The sequence below is a fragment of the Mus caroli genome, chromosome 6 (genome assembly GCF_900094665.2).
Source record: "Mus caroli chromosome 6, CAROLI_EIJ_v1.1, whole genome shotgun sequence".
Lineage (NCBI taxonomy): Eukaryota > Metazoa > Chordata > Mammalia > Rodentia > Muridae > Mus > Mus caroli.
In genome coordinates this window covers 85,483,526-85,502,898 of record NC_034575.1, presented here as the reverse complement: position 1 = coordinate 85,502,898, position 19,373 = coordinate 85,483,526, and the positions used below count along the sequence as shown (strand labels likewise).

Below are 19,373 nucleotides of genomic sequence, written 5' to 3'. Positions count from 1 at the left end.
AGTATCATTTTTCCTATTGCTGTAAAAAAAAATCTCACCGAAGCATATTAAGGCAGGAAGGATTTATTTTGGCCCATAGTGTGAAGGTATATGGTTTCTCATGGCTGAGGTGGCACAGTGACATGAGAGTAAGTCACTGCCAAGCAGAGAGACTGCTAGTGCTCAGTTCACTCTCTCCTTCTTAGTCATCACTCCCATGGATCTCAGTCCACTCAGTGGTACTGTTCACAGTTAGGGTGGGTCTGTAAACCATGATTAACCTAATCTAGAAAATTATGCACAGACCTGCCCAGAGGTTTGTCACTAAGGTGATTATGGGTCCTGTCAAGTTGACAATTAATATCACCAATCATGGTGGCATTCGTACCCCTGTCTCTCTGCATTAGCCCTGCTTCCCCAGCCTCTGACCTCCTGGTTTTATTTCCATGGGATATGAGTTTAGAAACCTTCTGCTCCTGTTACCACCTGCCTCAGGGTNTGTCATACTGACTCCTCAGAGATCCAAACCGAACTCAGGCCCTCTACTGTAAGTCCACATGTTCATCCCTTGACCCGCACTTCAGTCTTCCTGTGTCTCGGCTGGAAATAGTGCACATTGGGACTGACTTTCCCTTTCTTAAGTAGCTCTTATTGCTTGTAAGTCACTCCAGCTGATTCATATTTAATTGAGTGATCTCTAAGCTCTGACAGAGCAGTGTGTAATGATCTGATTCCTGGGATGGGAGTATCATCCCCTGCTCTGTTTCTGAGGTGTCTGCTGGCCCTGAACAACTCATTCATATTCTCCACTTTGTCTCACCCATCCTGTGTGCTGGTGATGCAGCTTCCTATGCTGGCCTACCTTGAATGAGGTTGAGACAGATGTTAAAGCATACCTAACAACTCTCAAGTCTTCCTCAGGAATTGCTCTGAAGTCTGAAGGCCATTAATACTGTCAGTCCTGTTTTTCTTTTTGTTTTGTTTTGTTTTGTTTTGTTTTGTTTTTTCGAGACAGGGTTTCTCTGTGTGGCCCTGGCTGTCCTGGAACTCACCTGCCTCTGCCTCCCAAGTGTTGGGATTAAAGGTGTGCGCCACCACCACCCGGCACCATTCTTTATTATTATTACCAAAAAATGAAGTGATGCCATACTGTGAGCAAGGCTGCAGAGGGAGAAGAGGGTCTGTGACAGGAAGCCCCAAGTTAGCAGAGATCTCTGGAGATACTGGAGTCCCCTGAAGGATGTAGATGAAAGATTGGTTTGAGGGGCCAGACCCCTGCTGCAGAGTGAAGATGCTGTGTCCATTTCAGTGTCCAGCATGGCTCTGTTCTGGGCCTGGAAGAAAATCCACTCAAATAGGTACTTTAGATCTGTGGGGAAATCAGACTATTCCTGCTGGAGCATGTATAGGGATCCGAGTATCTCCAAATACAGAGGGTTAGGGAACGAGCAGAGAACAATTGCTGATTCTGCCTGGGACTCTGCTGTCAGTTAGACACCATCTCCATTACTGAGTATGAGAGTTGGATCTGAAATGTCTCCCTGGATTCATGTGGTTAGTACTTGTCCCCAGCTAGAGGCACAGGTCTTTGAGAAGCTGTGTCCTGGCCTGGAGGAAATAGTTCCCCTGGAGGCAGACCTTTCAGAGTATGTCACATCAGGCCCCTATTACCTGATGCCTAGGAAGCTGTTATCCTCTCTGCCTTCCTCCTTTGCGATGGAAACCATGAACTGAACTAAATCTTTCCTTAAGTGGTTTCTGACAGATATTGTGGTTACAATGACAAAAGTAGGAAGCCCAGGAGAGAGAAGTAAACAACGCCTTTCAGGACCACCTTGGGAGAGCTGGATGGATTTGGGAGGCTTGTGCTGGGCTAGCACTCCTTTATATTTCCTGCCTCACCTTGCCAATTCCTTCCTCTGACCACGCCACAGTGGTTCTTCAGGCACTTTCCCCTAAAAAGTTCAAGGCACACCCCAGGGTCCCACCTTGCTGTGTACCTTTGTTTGAGGACTCCTGTACCCTTCCCTGAAACAGAAACTGAGGGAGATACTTAAGGCCCTAACTCCCTCTGGGACTGGCTTCTTCTCAANATTAAACAGGGATTCCAGAAGGCTTCTGAGGGCTTGCAGTCCATAGGAGCAGTACCTCTGAAGCTTAGCAGCTTAGCTTGTCTGCTCTATTGGGCAACCCAAGCCTTTTTATTTTTATTTTTTTGCAATAATTTATTTATTCGCTTTACATCCCAATCATAGGCCCCATTCCCTTCTCTCCTCCTAGTTCTACCCTTACAAATACTTTCCCCCATTACCCCTTCCCCTTCTGCTTAGAGAAGGGGAAGCCTCCCTTGTGTGCCACCCTGCTCTGGGGATATCTAGTCCCAGCAGGACTAAGCACATCCTTTCCCACTGAGGCCTAACCAGGCCATCTAGTTAGGGGAAGGGGATCCATTGTCAGGCAACAGAGTCATAGATAGACCCCGCTCCAATTGTTAGGGAACCCACATGAACACCAAGCTACACATCTACTACAAATGTGTAGGAGGCCTAGGTCCAGCCCCTGCATGCTCTTCGGGTGGTGGTTCAGTCTCTGTGAGCCCCCATGGGTCCAGGTTAGTTGACTCTGTAGGTCTTCTTTTGGTGTCCTTGACCCCTCTGGCTCACTCACTTCTACCCTCCACTCTTCCACAAGACTCCCTGAGCTCTTTCTGATGTTTGACTGTGGGTCTCTGCATCTGTTTCCATCGATGCTGGTTGAAGTCTCTCAGGAGACAGTTATGCTAAGGTTCCTGTCTATGTAAAACAAAGGGCCACACAAGCAAGGGATACTGGGTTGTGCTTCCAGCATGAGAGATCAAAAGTAGAAATGGGGGGGGGGCTTTCAGAACACATATGGTGATAGGTACTCTCTGTNCTTTTATTTATTTCATGTAAAAGTCATATCTGCACATGGCCCAACACTCAAGCCATTGTAAAACTAAGCACTGCCTTTGTGTCAACCCCCTATCCCACTTGCCAGAGAGTTACCTTTCTTAGTGCTTTCTTGCATATCTTTCAGAAATTATAATGCATATTCAAGTATATATTTTANCCACATGGAATCACACTGTATTGTTCTGCAACTTGCTTTTTTCTACTTTAATAATATGTCTTACAGTTCTTTCTGTTGGGATGGAGAAACCGTTCTCATTCTTGTTAGCTGTAACCTAGCTAAAATAATAAATTCTTCAAACTGGAAAGAACTTCCAAATCAATGTGATCTAATTGCCTCATTTTGTTAGAGCCTGGAGGACTGAGGTGACTTGCCAGAGGGTACAGCGTATTAGGGAGAGAAATAAATTCCTCTGAGAGTCCTCTAGAAGGAAAAAAAATCTCACCAGGGCCAGCACTGGGGCTAACAAGTAGGANTGATGGTACTCAGCTGTCCATTTGCAGCAGGGAGGAAAGAGGGGAGCGAAGAAGGCTGAGCTGCCCTCTGTACATGCTGAAAGGGGGCTTGTAGGAGTCTGACAGAAGGTGCTCTGGGCTGCATGAGCATGGGTCTCCAATATCTATACTAATCAACAGAGCTCACCATTATCTGGAAGACAGACATTCTTCTGTAAACTGCTGGGTCTTTGCTGTACTCTTCTATAGTTTTTGTAGGATATATTGGCAGGAAGGTGTGGCTCCTTTCTCCATACATGGTCCTTTGCTGTTTCCTGACTTTATCCCCACACACTACTACTGTTCTCTGGCATTGACCCACATGACATAGGTCTGTTGACCCTAAACTGTCATATCCAGGCCATTTGTATGCAGCAGAGCCCTCTGGTCCCTAATTTATAGGTGCAAGTCCTTGGCCCAGCTTGTCCCCCCAGGTACTTGTCCATCAGCATGTGTTCCCACCCTGGGGATATGGGATGTGAAACCACAGACCTGAAAGGGCATGTCTTCCTGNTACATCCAATTGACACAAAGCTTTGAGAGGACAGAAATGCTATTTTTATATTAAAGCAAACACTGATATTATAGAATAGCACAGAAAATTCAAGTTACATTTCAAGATAAAAGAGGCAATTTCAAAGCAATTTTATCCTTCCTTGCCTCAGGCATGTCAGGCTTTCCCCCCCCCCCTGGACCCTGGAGGGTGTGTGCTAGCTCCCCTCTCCTCATGGGGACTTGACTGAAAGTACATTAGTTAGATTGAAGTCCTTTGCCCCAGAAGTAGAAGTTTATCTTAGGAGTGAAGAGGCCAGCCTTGATTCCCCTCTGTACTGGGCTGTATCCACTCACCACTGCCTTGTATCTGAGCACTCTTCTGCGTTCTCTGGTTTCTTCAGCATTTCTCCTGAATGGTTTTGGTTTCCTTGACCCTGACCACCATGGCTATCTCTTATGTCACCTCCATTGTTACTGGTCTCCTTCTCTATCTCTCTGGAAATCTGATTGGCTCATCTCATTTTCTTAAGTATGCTCATAGAACACTGGCCAGGCTGAGAATTGCTGTTCCTATGGGCTCAGGGTCACCTTAAAAGACACAGTTAGCTGAGCCACTATCTAGGTTGCTGAGCAGACTGGAATGGTTGGTCTAGAAGGGTGTGTACACTGGTGATCAGGCTAGCTCCCAGAGAAGTGAGCTCTCTGTCCCCAGCACACCCTGCCTGTTCCATGGGCATCCTGTCCAAGACCCTCCTGCCTTACCATGCTTCCCACAGTACACCATAGTTAGAAGGAGTACCTGCCCACTGCCACACAAGTGGCTGTAATGCTTTCCTCCCAGCAGGTTGCCCAAATAGGCTTCCTCCCAGGCTAAGCCAGAGCACAGTGTCACTGGCACCTGGAGGAAAGGGTGAGGGAGCAGAGCCTCAATGTAGGGAGGCCCTGTTTGGTATATGAGATCTGCTGCCAGGGCCAGAGGTACTACAGATGGATTGGCTGTTTGAACAGGCTGGCATCTTTATCATGGAGGCTAGCTGTGTTTCAGTGCCATTAACCATCCTGCATGTCTGTGTGCCGTGATATGTATGAGGTTCTCCTCACAAGAGTATCATGTTATCTGTAGATAGCAACCCTGATGTCTTTTTCTTCTTCTCTTAGATTAACACAGCAGCAACACTGGTTAATGTGCTGGAGACACTTCCTCTAACAGACATTAGGAACAGAGCACACTTGCTCACTTGTAATGGAGAGTAACACAGGGGATGACATGGAGAGTCACACAGACCCGAATTTTCACCTTGCCTCTGCTACTCACAGGTTCTGTGACCTTGTGCAGGTTTTTTGTCTGTCTGAATCTCTTCTCATCTATAAAAATGGTGCCCTGGCCGCTGTGGGAGATCTTAATGAGGTCTAATATATTAGGTGATGAGACCCTCTAGCCATTCTGACCTTTTCCCAGTGCATCCCCATAGGGCCAAAGCTGGAGGTGCCCTCCATACCTCGTTTCTTCCAGCTGCCTGGCATTGTAGACTCAGTTGGAACATGAGCATGGAACTTTTTTTGTGTGGACTGTCCTATCTAATAAGTACTTTTGGTACCCTAAAGGAAGGCAGTAACCTCAGTCTTTGTAGGAGGAGACACGGAGCCTGCCTTATGCTTCAATGAGGATCATGGGGTGATAGGTACATGGAGAGCTTCCTCCAGAACATTTGTCAGGATGACACTTTGTGGATGTGGCTCTGATAGGCCCTGGAAGCTTCAGGCCAGGCTCCTCAGGTCCACGCTTCAGCACTAAACCCACCACCTCTCAAGCCCACTTCCTGATGGGCTTACTCTTCAGACACATAGTAGGCAGACTGGGAACTAGAGCCAGATACTTCCTCCTCAGCAGAGCTGAAAGTAAAAACTAGGAAAGCTTGTTTTGTCTGCTACTTGCCTGTTTGAGATCCCTTCTCCTCAGCTGGAAAGTTACTAGTTAACATGCGATTGTAAATCCACAGAGCATGTGACTATGCTAGGCACTGGGCTAGGCAGCACACCCTCACCCCCCCCCCCAAGCAGCCACACTTCTTGCACACAGATACCCAGGTAGCAGGTGAGGGAGCAAGCCCACTGAGCCTGGCTTTCCCAACTCCACATAGTCATGTGGCAGCAAGAGATGGAGCAGGCCTGCCAAGCCTGGGCTGCTTGGCTCCACATGGCAGTAGAGATAACAAGTGAAGAAGCAGGCTTTCTAAACCCTGATTGCTTGACTCTTTTTCTCTCTCTTCTTTCTTTATCACTTAAGTCTCAGCACGTTGGAGATGGTCCCNTCTAATCTGTTGTGCGGCAGTAAATACCTCCCTTCCCTGCCAGCTTACCTTGTCTATGCCCCTCTAGCCCATAGACCCCTGGGTCAGTGTGGTCCTTGCTGAGCCAGTTCCTGATATTTGGGAGGTACTACTACATCCCCATCAGCTAAGTGATAAATGATGTCTCCCATGGCAGCAAGGAGGGTCTATGTTTGCTAGAACTCCCAGAACAGAGGACCCGGAGATGAGAGTCTCACACACNAAACTAATTGCATCATGTGTGACTCCTGAGTCTGGCAGCTGCAAGTCAAGATGTAGATGATGATGCTGCCTCTGAAAATGCTAGGGAAGATCTACTTTAGGTCTCCTCTCCATTCTGGTAGTCTCTTGGCTTGTGGGTGTGCAGCTCCAGTTTTCATGTGACAATGTCCCTGTGCATGTGTCTCTCATATCCAAATCTCCACTTCTCATAACGATGCCAGTCATTCTAGATTGGATCACCCTTCTCCANTATGGCCTCATGGAACTAATTGCATCTATAGTGACCTTCATTTTCTAGTAAGGTTATATGATAACAAATAATCAGAGCTGGAATGGGGGCCATACAGTTCACTTCATAAGTTGTGCTGTATGGGTTGGAATTCCAGCAGGCATCTTGTTTAGTTTATCTGGACCAGGCCACTATTGGCTACTCACCATCCTGGTGACCAGGGTATTGATATACTGGATGCCTGGCATTGGGCACTCCACACCGGCCTTAGACTCTGTAAAACCATATGGATTTCCCAAAGGAAATCAAGAGCACTCAGAGGGGGAGAAAGGGTATAAAGAATAGATTTACTCAGGTGGACCCACCCTGAAAGCTCATAGTCTCTAAGAGTTGTGTGGCTGTGACCAAAATGCCTAGTATAAAAAAAAAAAAAAAAAGTAAGGGTGGATATTCTCCTTTGGCTGACTGGAGGATTTAGTCCATGGTCACTTGGACCCTTGTGCTTGAACAGAACATTCCAATGGCAGCATTTTGTGGTGAAGGCTGCTTTTCAGTCCTAGACAAACAGGAAGTAGAAGAGGGAAATGGGAAGGGACAAGGACTTGCTCCAGTAGCCTACTTCTTCTAGCTGGGTCCTGTGTCCTGAAGGTTNCAAAATATTCTAACATAGTTGAAGCCTACATATTCAGCCCATGAGCCTGTGGGGACTTGGCACATCCTAACATGTCTACCATGCAAGAGGAAAAAGCAGGCTCCAGACTCCAGCTCAGACTAATATCCTTCTCTCGGACTTAGGCTTTTTTCTAAACAGTACACGCAGAATTTGGGGATCACTTGAATTTGGGGATCACTTCCTTTCTTGAGGAAGAAGGGTTGGGTAAGTCTTCTGTGTGACCAACCTTATGTGAAGGTGGATCAGTTGTACAGTGTCCTCCACCTTTGTGGTCTCCTTGATTTTTGTATTACTTTGAAGAAAGGAAGAAACTTGATAGGTTGTTTTAACCACTGAGTAGTTGAAGAAACCAAGATAAAGTACAATTATGCATCTTGCCTAGAGGTACAGCAATAGTAAGAAAGAGACCTAGGATATAAGCTCACATCTCAAGCTTGGGGTCCCCTGACCTTAGAAAAGTGATTCTCAACCTTAGCTTCATAGTTACATCCCTGAGAAGAGCATTTTAAAAATCCCTATGCCCACAGAGCCCAGCCTTCACCAGTAACCAGCCTCTGAGGGTGGGCTCAGGTGTAGCTTATACAAGTGACTCAGGTAATTCCAGGATATTCCAAGGTTGGGGACCATAGACCTATACTTTAAAGGCTGAACTGAGCAACACAGCACAGCTGCCTTTAGAGCCCTATGGGAACTTCAGGCACATGGAGTTGTAGATATAAAAGAACCAGGGTAAACTGAAGAACAAGATCCAATCAAGTAGACTCAGTTGTTTTTTTTAAAGCAATTCAGTACTCTATCGAACGAACGAATGAGCACTGAGAGGCCTGCCACCTCATACCTGTATCTTGGGCCTCCGCTATGCATGAATCTGCAATCTCGTGAAGAGCAGGTATGTGTGAGCTCCAGGGGGGTCTTGCCTTTGATCAAACTCTTGGGCCATGTAGATCCCAGTGGCTCAGCAGCAAACTTCCAAGACAAAGGTGCCCCCTCCCAAGACCATCCAGCTAGAAACTCAGTGAAAGGGTTCTTCTGTGAGGGTAGGAAGACCTGCCTGGGGCCGTCCTTCTCACAGAAGTCCTCTAGGAGAGATAAGACCTTTTCTCTGAAGTATCCCAGAAGGCCCTGTCACAAAGGGCTGAGAATGCTGAATGTGCAGCCTCAGCCAGCCTTGCTTCTGTAATTCTTCTGCAAATTGAACCTTTAGGATCAGCACAAAGAGCTGACCTGTCTTCTGCCTGCCTCTGTGGCCTGAAAGCACAGCCCTCATGTGCTCCTCCGCTTGAACAAGCTGGATCCCCAGGGCCTATAGCTGTTTCTTAGCCATGGAATTCCAGCCTCTGCCTTTACAGCTATGGGTTTGTCCTCNGGAATTTTTGTTCTTTTTTTCTACAGAGAACCAGCATACCCCCACAGCATTAAGACCCTGTGTAATTTTATTGAGGGTCATATCATCCATCAGTAGCAAAGTTAGAATTAAGACACACAGCTCTTGATTTGACTTTTACTTTGTGTCAGGCTATACATTTTGTTTTCATACTTTAGATATTCACTAGCCAAATATGTTTTGCAAATGTAAAAAAAACCCAAAAACCTACCTAACAAGCAGCCCTAAAGCATGGCTAGCTGCCTGGTGTTTGTTAGAGTGCTGTAACTCTCTACTGTGTGCCTTCTCCCTATGCTCTGCCAGTGGAGTGCTTACACTGGTAGATTACCTTGTCAGTCCTACTTTCTCCAAGTGCACCCGTAAATTCCCTCCCTGCCACGGCTTTTGTACATCCAGGTTAAGGACTGCTCTATTCTCATAGCTAAACAAACTCTGTGCTGGCCATTCTCTCTAACACCTGCTCCCTGGCCTCAAGAAGTTCTAGGGATCCAATCCCAGTCTATAAGTCCAGGTCTGGGCAAGTGAATCTGACCTCTCAGTACTGCAACACTCTCAGAGATCAGTTTGCTCACATGGCTTTAAACAGAACTTTGACCTTTTCATTTTGTTTATCAGGAACTTCTTGGAAGTTTTTCTTGAGTAAGCCCTGCATTCACCTTTTCAGACCCATTGTCATGTACTCAAATACAAAACCTTCTGAGGAGTCTTAGGCTATTTCTTACTGGTCAGGGCCAGGCTCTTACCTGTCTGTTGCAGGATGCTCTGCTCTGGTGGAAGGAGCCAGACACACATGTGGTCTTGTCTTCAGTTCTCCTAAGTTTTGTGGTATCTGTCCTACCTAAGGAGCTACAAGATACACCTTCTGTCACTCCGTACCAGAATGCCAAAGGGTCACACATATACAGACACACATCTTGCTCTTGCAGAAAGGAGGAGTTTCTGGATGAAGCCTCTCATCCCTGAAGGTCTGCTGCCTTCTGTTTAGTATTCAGTGCAAATCATCACAGAGAATGTGCAGCTATTGCCAATTAATACAGCTTTGCATTTTTGTTACTATGTGTGATATATATGCATGCTGTGTACAGACATAAAAAAGCACATATGCCCAAGTAAATTCTTCTCCCACCCCAGCTACACACCCAACAAAACATACACAACCCCAGGAGTGGCTGAAAGGCTGGAAGGCGCCACCAAACCCATAAAAGAGGCATAGAGGAGATTGCAGAGCGAACAGAGAGTGGCAGGAAGTTTTTGGTGTTTTGGTGTGTGGGGTGTGGTGTGGGATGTGTGGTGTGTGTGTGTGTGTGTGTGTGTGTGTGTGTGTGTGTGTGCTTCTCTCTACCTCTTCACAAATGCAAATACTTTTGAAAGGATCTCACCTACAACCACCTCACCAGCTCTCTAATTAGCAGTTCAGACCTAGAAGTGGTTGGGGAACTTAGATGGCAGGTATGTTAAGAAATAAGAGCATAGACTAATGTCCTTAGGAATGAGGGGTACCTGAAACAGTAAGGGTAGATGCCCTAGAAAAGGAAGGGGTTGGGGTATGATAGAATTGTTTTAAGAAAATGGTCCTGACAGTTGAGGGACCTNTATCTAATTGGGTAGACCAAAGGTGATGAGTACAAAGTGGTCCAGAATAAATTTAAAATGCCCTTCAGCCATTCATTAAGTATACATTGGCTGGGCCGGGTGGAGTGGCACACACCTTTACACCTAGCACTCTAGAGGCTGAGGCAGACAGAGCCTGTGAGTTTGAGGCCAACCTGGTCTACATAGTAAGTTCTAGGACAGCTAAGACTACAAAGAGAGACNTTGTTTCAATAAACAAACAAACCAATAAAAATAAATAAATAAAAATATTCACTGGTTAGGCTCAGGGCTTGCCCAAGCATTGGCAAAAAGGTACAAAGCTACCCTGGAGCTCAANCAGTTCCCAGGACAGATAGATAATTAGCAGATGACTGCAGTACACAGTGAGAAATGCTACTGAAAATTGTATCTTAATACAGAGCATGGAGAAGGCCCTGAGAAGTCTGACTAGAGAGACCAACAAATATCATTCATTCAGTGGAAGGGATGCTACTGGGCCTCAGTGCAGGACCAGGAGCTTCCCAGGTAGACAGGGAAGAATTCACAGAGGAAGGAGTATTTAGAACATCCTGGAGGCTTCAAGAATAAGTAAGGCTTTGCAAGTGGTGCACAGAGACTGAGGATAGTTCCAGGGTCATTAGGAGAGGCCCTGTCTCCAGCAGGGATCCTTGGGAGTCTTTGGAAGTTCCCAGCCCAGAGTGCCCGTAAAGACCGCTCTTACCACTGCCTGGATGGTGAGCTGGAGGCAGAGGATGCAACCACAGGGGACAGCAAAGGCATCTGCATGCAGTGCAGTCTGTAATAGCCCACTTTACCATGGTGAGGAGTGAATGAGAAGAGCACCATGGGGAGAAAGGAAAGGAGTTCAGATGATCTGGAGGCAAAGCCATCTTACGTGTTCAGCTGCAGCTTGACTTGGAGACCCCAGGGGCAGGAAGCAGTGATAATTGACAGTTAATCTCCAGGAGTTGGGTGGAGGGTGACATTCTCTAGTGCAGGAATGTAATAAAAACACCAGGGGTAGGGGTGTGGGAGAGAGGAGGCTTTGTAGGATACTTTTGAAAGGACAAAGAAAGGGAACAGGGTGTAGTCAGATATAGTACTGATAAGAACACAAAGGCTTTCCAGGTTCGTCCAATACTTAGCAAGTGGAACCTGCCAAAAATGCCAGCTTTGTCCTCAATTTCAGCCATCTCCACCAACCAAGGCAAAGATCTGTGCCTCATTCTTCATCACTGCCACAGAGATGGTTTGTCCACCACTAAGTGACCTGGCCTTCTCACCAAGGCCACTAAGTGACCTGGCCTTCTCACCAAGGCCACTGCAGTAGCCTCTAGGTAGCCAGGCTGCCTCCACTGCTCTCCATTTAGGCTGCTACATACTGCCCATGATCCTTCTAAAAGGGATCTCTGGTGCCATATCTCATAGCACAGCCTCCAGTGGCTTCTTCCTGTCCCTAATACAGGTTCTGCATTTGTGGTCATCCCTGGATTACCTTCAATATCTATTCGTCTCACTTTGAAAGGCTGTCTGTGTTTATTGTTTTATCAAGAACTCACCTAGTGCAGTCACTCTGTCAGACCCTGCCCAAGCCCTGACTTCATGTCAGTTAGCTGACTGCCTGAGGTGGCCAGGCAGGGGGAGACGCCTTCCCTGACATCTTATGAAAACCATAGCCCCTTAAGCTTTTGNTGTGATCTTTCAAGTGGCATTGACACTGAGTGAAATTATCTGTTTACTTCTTCCATATCCACACTGTTAGCTCTGTGGAGCAAGGACTTCATCCCCTCGCCTGCTGTGCTCACTGCTTGTAGAGCAAGCCTTGGCAAATAGCAAGCACCCAATATATGCTTANTGAATGTACAAAAGAAGCAAGTGGTGTGTTGGAACTATGGTGTGTTGGGCTGGGCATGTTTGCATCCATTTCTGGCCATCTCCTCAGTGCATTTCACTGTCCACTAGACCCATGAGGAAACAGGCCAAGGGCTAGCTAGTATCTGCCATTCTGTGTCCATTGGAACTGGGATCGGTATCTCAGATGTGTGACCTGTGTCCCTCTAAGGGTGAGAGATAGAGTTGCAGTAAACACTAGAAGAAAGTGTTCTGGCAGGAGTGGAGTATCCAATGGCAATGGGAATTGAGAGCTGGGAGACATGTGGCTGAGTGGCTCACAGGGAGAACAGACAAGGAAACCAACCCAGAGCCTTTATGAACTGTAGTGACAGGAGGATGGAGTCCAGCCTGGGGAGGGCTAGGCAGGCACAGGTTCTAAAGACAAGAAATAGGACGTGTGAGGTGAAAGGTAGAACTTGTGGGCTTTGGTGTGGGGACACCTATCAGGATGGCCTACGCTCAGGGCTGCAGGCAGGCTCCAGGGTAGAATGGGGGTTCCGCTCCACAGGATGGTACATGGTAAGTATTGCTGGCTAGGACAGAATTGAATTTCAGCATTCAGTGCAGTAGTTCCGTGTCCAGCACACAAATTCTTGATATCTTGTGCTAATGATTTAGAGCTTTAAGAAAAAAGTCCGGTTTACTCTTATAAAGACTCCAAATCCTGAATATGTTAATCACCTTTGCTTCTCTTAGAATTAGCATTTCTCCCAGTGCGAGCNCGCGTGAGCGTGAGCACACAAGAGTGCTGGCTACTGTGGTAGCACTTTGGCCTGGGGCAGTCTTGTGTTTAATCTGTTCCTCTCAGAGTTCTAGTATTCCCTCTGGCCTCCAGCTGTGGGCCCTTTCCCACCTATATACCCTTCACCTGGTTGTAACTGCTTCAGATCTCTGTTGGACCGTCACTTATTGAATTTTTCTTGAATCACAGCTGGGCATGGGACTGTTGAAGAAACCTGTGCCTGTCCCACCCTGCTCTTTGACCTCCTGTCCTTTCACCTTGGTGGTCCTTTTGCTTCTCTGGGCCTCCTCAGTTTCTTCATCTGCTAAGTTCTTACCTCAGAATAACTCTTCTGAGCTTTCTGGGAATCAAATCGGCATGCTGGGCAGTCCCTACAATAGTGCCTGGCCAAGGAAGACCAGTGAACCTTCTGAGGAGACATATTTCTCACCCCCATTGGATATTGATTCTGTGTATATTGCTGCTAAGGCCAGCACACATGTGACTGTTGCCTCTTGCATCCTCCCACAGCTTGTGTTAAAATACTCCCACCGTTTGGGCAGGAATCCAAGTCCCTGAGCTTCAATCTGCCTGCCCTCCCCAAGCCATGCCTTAGTCACCATGTGCTACCCCAAGTTGGTCTGCAGTAGCCTGCTAAATCTATAAATGCAGACCCAGTGCAGAGCTGGAGCTTAGGAACTGTCTTCCTCCTGACTAGCCTGTGCATCACTCTTATGGTTCTGGCCTTGGTTTGAATTTATTCAGCAGTTCTTGCACCAGGCCCTCTCACAGGCTCTGGGGATAGACCATGAGCAAATGAGACTAAAAGCCCTATGATGGTGGAGGTCATGCACCCCTGAAGAGCCTTCTTTCACTCCTCAGCTCTCAGAACTCTTCCACACTCTGCTGGCCTTGTAGGTTCATATTGCATAAAGTGAGGGATGTTTGTTAAGTTCTTAAAACATTTACTGAGTGTCCAGTGTGTGCCAGGCATTTTGTAATTCTATAATGCATTGCCCTGCCCCCACTCCACCCAGCCTGTGCTGACTACTCCACCATCTTACTGTACAGAGGAGAGACATGGCAATGCAAGTCTTGCCCAGGACCCACACNAGGAGGAGAGGTCCTGACCTGAACACCAGAAGCCCACTCTGTTCCTACATGGCCCTGCATGGTTTCTCCATAGTGATATCAGCTGAGTTCTCTCTAATGCTATGACCCTTCTCAAGCTGGGTCTCCATGACACCCAGCCCTGTTTTCTTTTTCCTTAGTAGATCATTCCNGAATGCTTTTGGCCTATGTGTCTNTGTTGAGGGCTCTGGCTCAGGAGCACTCTTTTCCANGCATATAGGTTACGCTCTTGTTTCCATATCCATTGTCATATACATGGACACATGGGCCTCACCCTGACCTGCACTTGGGAGACTTGCTGCCAACCTCTGTGCCCCTACATCTTTCCATTCTGCTGCTTCTCCTAGCTCTGCCTGTGGATAGCAGGTCGATCTCTCCTGCCCACGACATGTTTTGATGCTATCCTCCCCTTCCCGCCTTCCCACCTTGCTTCTCTCACCCTCACACTCNCTTTTGATCTTGCAAATCCAGGCCCTTGGAGAAATCAGACAGTATGAAATATGAAAACTGCTTGGGAAGTAATTGAAGAAACACTGCGACTTTTGAAACCCACAGAGATAATGCTCACACCTTCTTACTCACATTATTTAATTTTTAATGGCAGATTTAATTAATGGAGATCAGGTCTTCTGCCTTCAGATGTGCTCAAGAAGCAGCTGCAGGCAGCGGAGGAGGGGCAGCTGTCTAGAGCAGAGGAAAAGGCATTCCAGAAGTGGGAACCTGAGGACTCTATGGGAAGAAAAGTCTCCAAAACTATCGCTCATGATGGTGGGCACAGATGATGTGTGGACAGTGCAGGCCCATCATAGAGCTGTCAGAAAGCCCGTGAGCTTCTGTGATAACTGTAGCTCCCAGGTCCTGGGCAGCCCAGGACCCTCCAGTGCTGATGACCCCTCCAGAAAGACGGGACTCCATTGTCCACAGCTGCCACAGTCTTTTAAAAACAGAATTGCTTTGCTATTCCCTCACTTAAACAGACAGGCATAGTAGCTGAGGACTGTAATTTCAGCACTCAGGAGGCTGAGATAGGAAGAGCACTGTGACTCTTAGTCCAGCCTTATCTACATAATAAGTTCCAGATTAGCCTAAGCTATAAAACAAACCCTTGTTTCAAAAACACAAAACAAACAAAGCCAGGCTTTTATTCACCTCCCATTGGGACTCAGGCTCTGAGCCTGAAGTTGAGTCAGCTGCACCCACTGAGTATCTTAGCCCTCCCTGCCCTTGATCCTACTGTTTGACAGTCCCTGCTACCTTCATGTACCTGCACTGCCCTTTGGGCACCCACATATTGTTCTCTCTCCTCATGGGTCCTCCTCCTTGTTTGGCTCATATCTTCTCATCCTTTACAGTTCATTAGAAATAAATATAGTCTTTGTCTCAAGACCCTGACTTCTAGAGTGTTCTCTGTAGATAGACTCATTCACACACAGAGCTGCAGGTAGGCACTTGTTCTCCTCAGCACTGTTTACAACAGTAGGAGAATTTGTTGGCCTAGAGGACATGGTAGGAGCTGTTTGACTTGAGGTGCAGAGGGCTTACTCACAGAGCCCTCCCCCCACTGTGCTCCCTCACAAGGTGCTCCTTCACAGGGTGTGCTCTCAGTGTGGTCCTTCAGCCTTCAGAGTGCCCACTCACAGCATGCCTCACAGAATGCTCTCTAATTAAAGTACTTGCCCACAAGGTGCTCACAAGTGTACCATGACCTCACCCAGAAGTAGGAAGNAGATGGGTGGGGCCAGGATACAAGCCCCAGCATGCTTGCCACTCACTATAACCCCTGGCCTGCTTTCACTTTTGAAAATATTGATGTGACAAAAATTGTGCTGTAAAGTTGAGTGCTAGTCTGCCATGAACTAGACCATGGACTCCATTGTTGTAACCACCAGAGGCAGAGAGGGGGAGCGAGAGAAATACTTTGGTTGGGTTCAGTTCAGGTATCAGTTCCCAAGAAGACTGTCTGATCAAGTTTACAGGCTGCTCTGGTAGGTATCCCGACAGCTCAAACTACTGGCCTCATGCCCATTTGTAATTGTGACATTGTGGTNTCTGAGCATCCATATGGCCAGGGCACAGGCTCCAGTTGACTTGGATCCCACCCCCATTCCTAGTGTTCTCAGGATGAACAAATTGACCAGTCCTTAAGAAGCCCACAATTATGACAAGTTGTAGTCTACAGGATCCTTGTCCTTAATGAGGAAGGCTGGAGAACCAGGGGCTCATGGACAAATGTACCTCTGTTGTGGCTTGGAGACCTCTCCTGTGCTTCTGGGCCAGTGGTTGTTACACAGCCCACTGCCATGGGTCTGCATGGCAGTCAGGATGGGACCAATGGGGGATTTTTCACTGAGTCATCATGAGGAAAATAGAGGAAGCTACAGGGGGCGGCAGTAACCACTTCTTGGCCTGTGGACACTTCCTATGACAAATCCTACTGACCACATGATTGGCTCCATGTCCCCTGGGACAGATGCATGCTGCCTACCATACAGAGCAATGGCTCTAGGCCTCTTCTGCTTGCCCACAGTACATGGGCCCCATCTCAGCCTTTGAGTCCTCTCTTTGAGAGGGACTCAACAAGTGACTGGGCCTGGAAGCCTGTGATCTGACCCATGAACATATAGAAGAAAAGAATCTCAAAGAGTTGGGTGGGTTTTTTATGAGGAAGAAAGACCTGCTTCCGTGGAAAGAACATGAGGTTCTTTTTGGCTTCAGAAGCTCTACGGTGTATGTGGGTTGGGGAGATCTGGGTGCTTTTCTCTCACTCTGCAGTTAAGAAATCAAAGCTTAGAGGAAGTAAGTGGTTTACCACAGACTGCGGCCAGTACACACCAAAGTGCTGTCATACTGTGAGCCCATGAGCCAGGCCACATCCTCAGGAGGCTCCACCAGAAGCCCAGTGGCCCAGTGGTCACAAAGGAACATGTACTAGAGAATTGGGAGAGAGTGACCAGGNTGCCTCTGCCTTTATCCTCAGCCACGACAGCCATATCAGGGAATGTCACACCATTTGAAGCAGGGATGTGAGTGCAAGGACTCAGAGGAGAAGCAGAAAGCTTCCCGAGTGTGGCATTAATATAGATCTTCTACTGCCAGGCTGTGAGGAAAACCTGTGTTTATTTCATGCCTATTGTGTACTGAAGTTGTTGCCATGCCTTAGAGAAGGCTCCCTGGTGTGGAGAGAGGAAACTAGAAGGAATAAGCTAGATGACCTGCTCCACCTTCTAGTTCCTGGGCCTCCCTGCCAGGGATTGTGTTCCTAAGCTCTCCTCCAAGAGTCTCATTTTCATGATGACCTCCCATCAATCCTGCCTGAGACTCTAGACAGTGGAAATCTCAGTCAGAGAGCAGGTAAAGGTGGAGCCTGATTCCAGCCCAGACCTGCGTTCACCCCTTTAGTCTCCTAGAGGAAGTTCTCTGCCTTAGTTCCCTTCCCTNTAGACCTAATTGGGTTCCACACCACATAATGTGCTCTCCTGGCAACCTGTATTCAGACTTCTCTTTTCCTGTCCATCTAGGGACTGGCTTGTTGCTTTTCTTCAGCAGGTAGGTAGAGCCAGGTGGAGCCTGACAAATGTGCAAGGAGGTCCAGCCCTAAGAGTCCAGAGTCCTTTCACTGTCGTGTCAGTTTATTGCAAGGACTGATGAACCTGAAGCTGTTTGCTCATCTCAAATGCCAAGAGTCCCTTCTCAGGAGTGAATACATTGCTGTGCGTAGGACCTGACCTTGGCATCCACAAAGGGTCACACAAAGGCGTCTGTTACTGGCTTCATANCCCACTCAAGACATCTGACCACTTACCCTACANCTCTGTACAGGGCCCACTTAACCCACCCTGTCTCAACCTCCAGATGTGGCCTTCCCCTGCAGTCTGTATGTCTGACCAACTGCATGGGTCTGAGTACTCCCACTTGGAGTGCAAAGGCCTGAGGCTGAAAGGATGTCAGTATCCGTCTTCTCTGGGAGCAAACGAAGATGTCAGAGCTTTAGAGAAAAAGGAAAAGTGCTAGGCTAGGCCAGTGTGACCAGAAGTGACTAACAAGTTAAGCAACTTACTGAAAATCACATTGTAACACCAGAATCAAACACAGCTGGCATGTTCTTGCTCCTAGGTTTGTCCTGCCATCCTGAGTCTGTAGGTATATGTGTAATGGATAACCAGAGAGGATAGGTCCATGCCTTCAGACTCTCCCACAGTGCATCATGGGAAGCAACAGAGCATGCCTTAGTCTAAGAGTCAAGACACTGGATAGCCCTGACACTGCTGCTCACTGTATGACTTTGGCTTGTCACTTGACCTCTTTAGGCAGCATGGCCCATTTGTCCAGTAGGGATGGGAATAGATCAATGTCAGCACATTCTTCTTTATAAGTAATAGATGTTTCAGGCTTTGCAGACCATGCAGGCTCCACCACAGCCATTCCACTGATCCTGCAGCATACAAGCTGGGTGTGTATAGCCAGGAAACTTTATTACAAGCAAGGTAGCCAGCAGATTTGGCCTGTGACCTGCAGCTTGCCACTCCCTGAACTAAAAGTTATCATGGTTTGCCTTCAGCAGTCACTTTTCTGGGATTCCATCACAGTGATCAGCATGCNGTGGGAGCTAGGACCTAGGTTATGCTGACACCAATTAAGATATTAGCATCTGTCCAGTTCTATTGTGATTGTGTTCCACAAGCTTCTAGAAGAAGATGGTAACCTTTGGTAACTAATTTTGTGTTTTCTCTTTGTAGAATGCTGAGCTGTATAAACTGTCTTCCCAACAATTCCATGAGGCGGCTTCAAAAGCAGAGAGCATAATAAAGTAAGAATCTGCTTATTGTTCTTTGTAAACTTGCCTGCATTTGTAGAAATCCCCATGTGTGGCTTGAAACCTGCTGCCACCTGCCTGATGGCAAATTTCTCTAATAACAAGACAGCCATCTGTTCATTAGCCCCCTCAGTTGGGCTGAAGGTAGCCATTGGCCATCAGTAATTACCCAGATTAGCACACAGCTCTTCTCAGCTCTTCAGTGTGTTGCAGTGGGCTGCAGCCACTGCCATTTTCTGGGGCAGCAGCTGCTTTGTTATTTAGCTAGGTGAGGAGCAGTGAACAGGCTCCATGGAATCTGGGGGTCAGCCCTGGCCCTCTACTTTATGAAGAGTGGGGGGTGGGGATGAGAGTGTCAGCATTTCCCCTGTGGGAGCCTCCTGNTCCTGCTGAACACACAGTGCTCTTCATGCTCAGGACATTCATGCTGTGCTCCCAAATGAAAAAGGCTCAGAGAGGTCAAAGACGCATGTGCCAGTACTTAG

At 47.4% G+C, this 19,373-nt stretch overlaps 1 protein-coding gene across 1 annotated transcript in view; it reads left to right on the top strand.

Annotated features, from left to right (window-relative positions):
* The window catches only part of Chchd6 (coiled-coil-helix-coiled-coil-helix domain containing 6), a 203,595-nt gene that overhangs the window by 147,303 nt on the left and 36,919 nt on the right, over nucleotides 1-19,373 (top strand). The window contains exon 6 of the mRNA XM_021164904.1: nucleotides 18,812-18,882. Within this exon, the coding sequence (XP_021020563.1) occupies nucleotides 18,812-18,882 (71 nt within the window). The remainder of the gene's footprint in view (nucleotides 1-18,811; nucleotides 18,883-19,373) is intronic.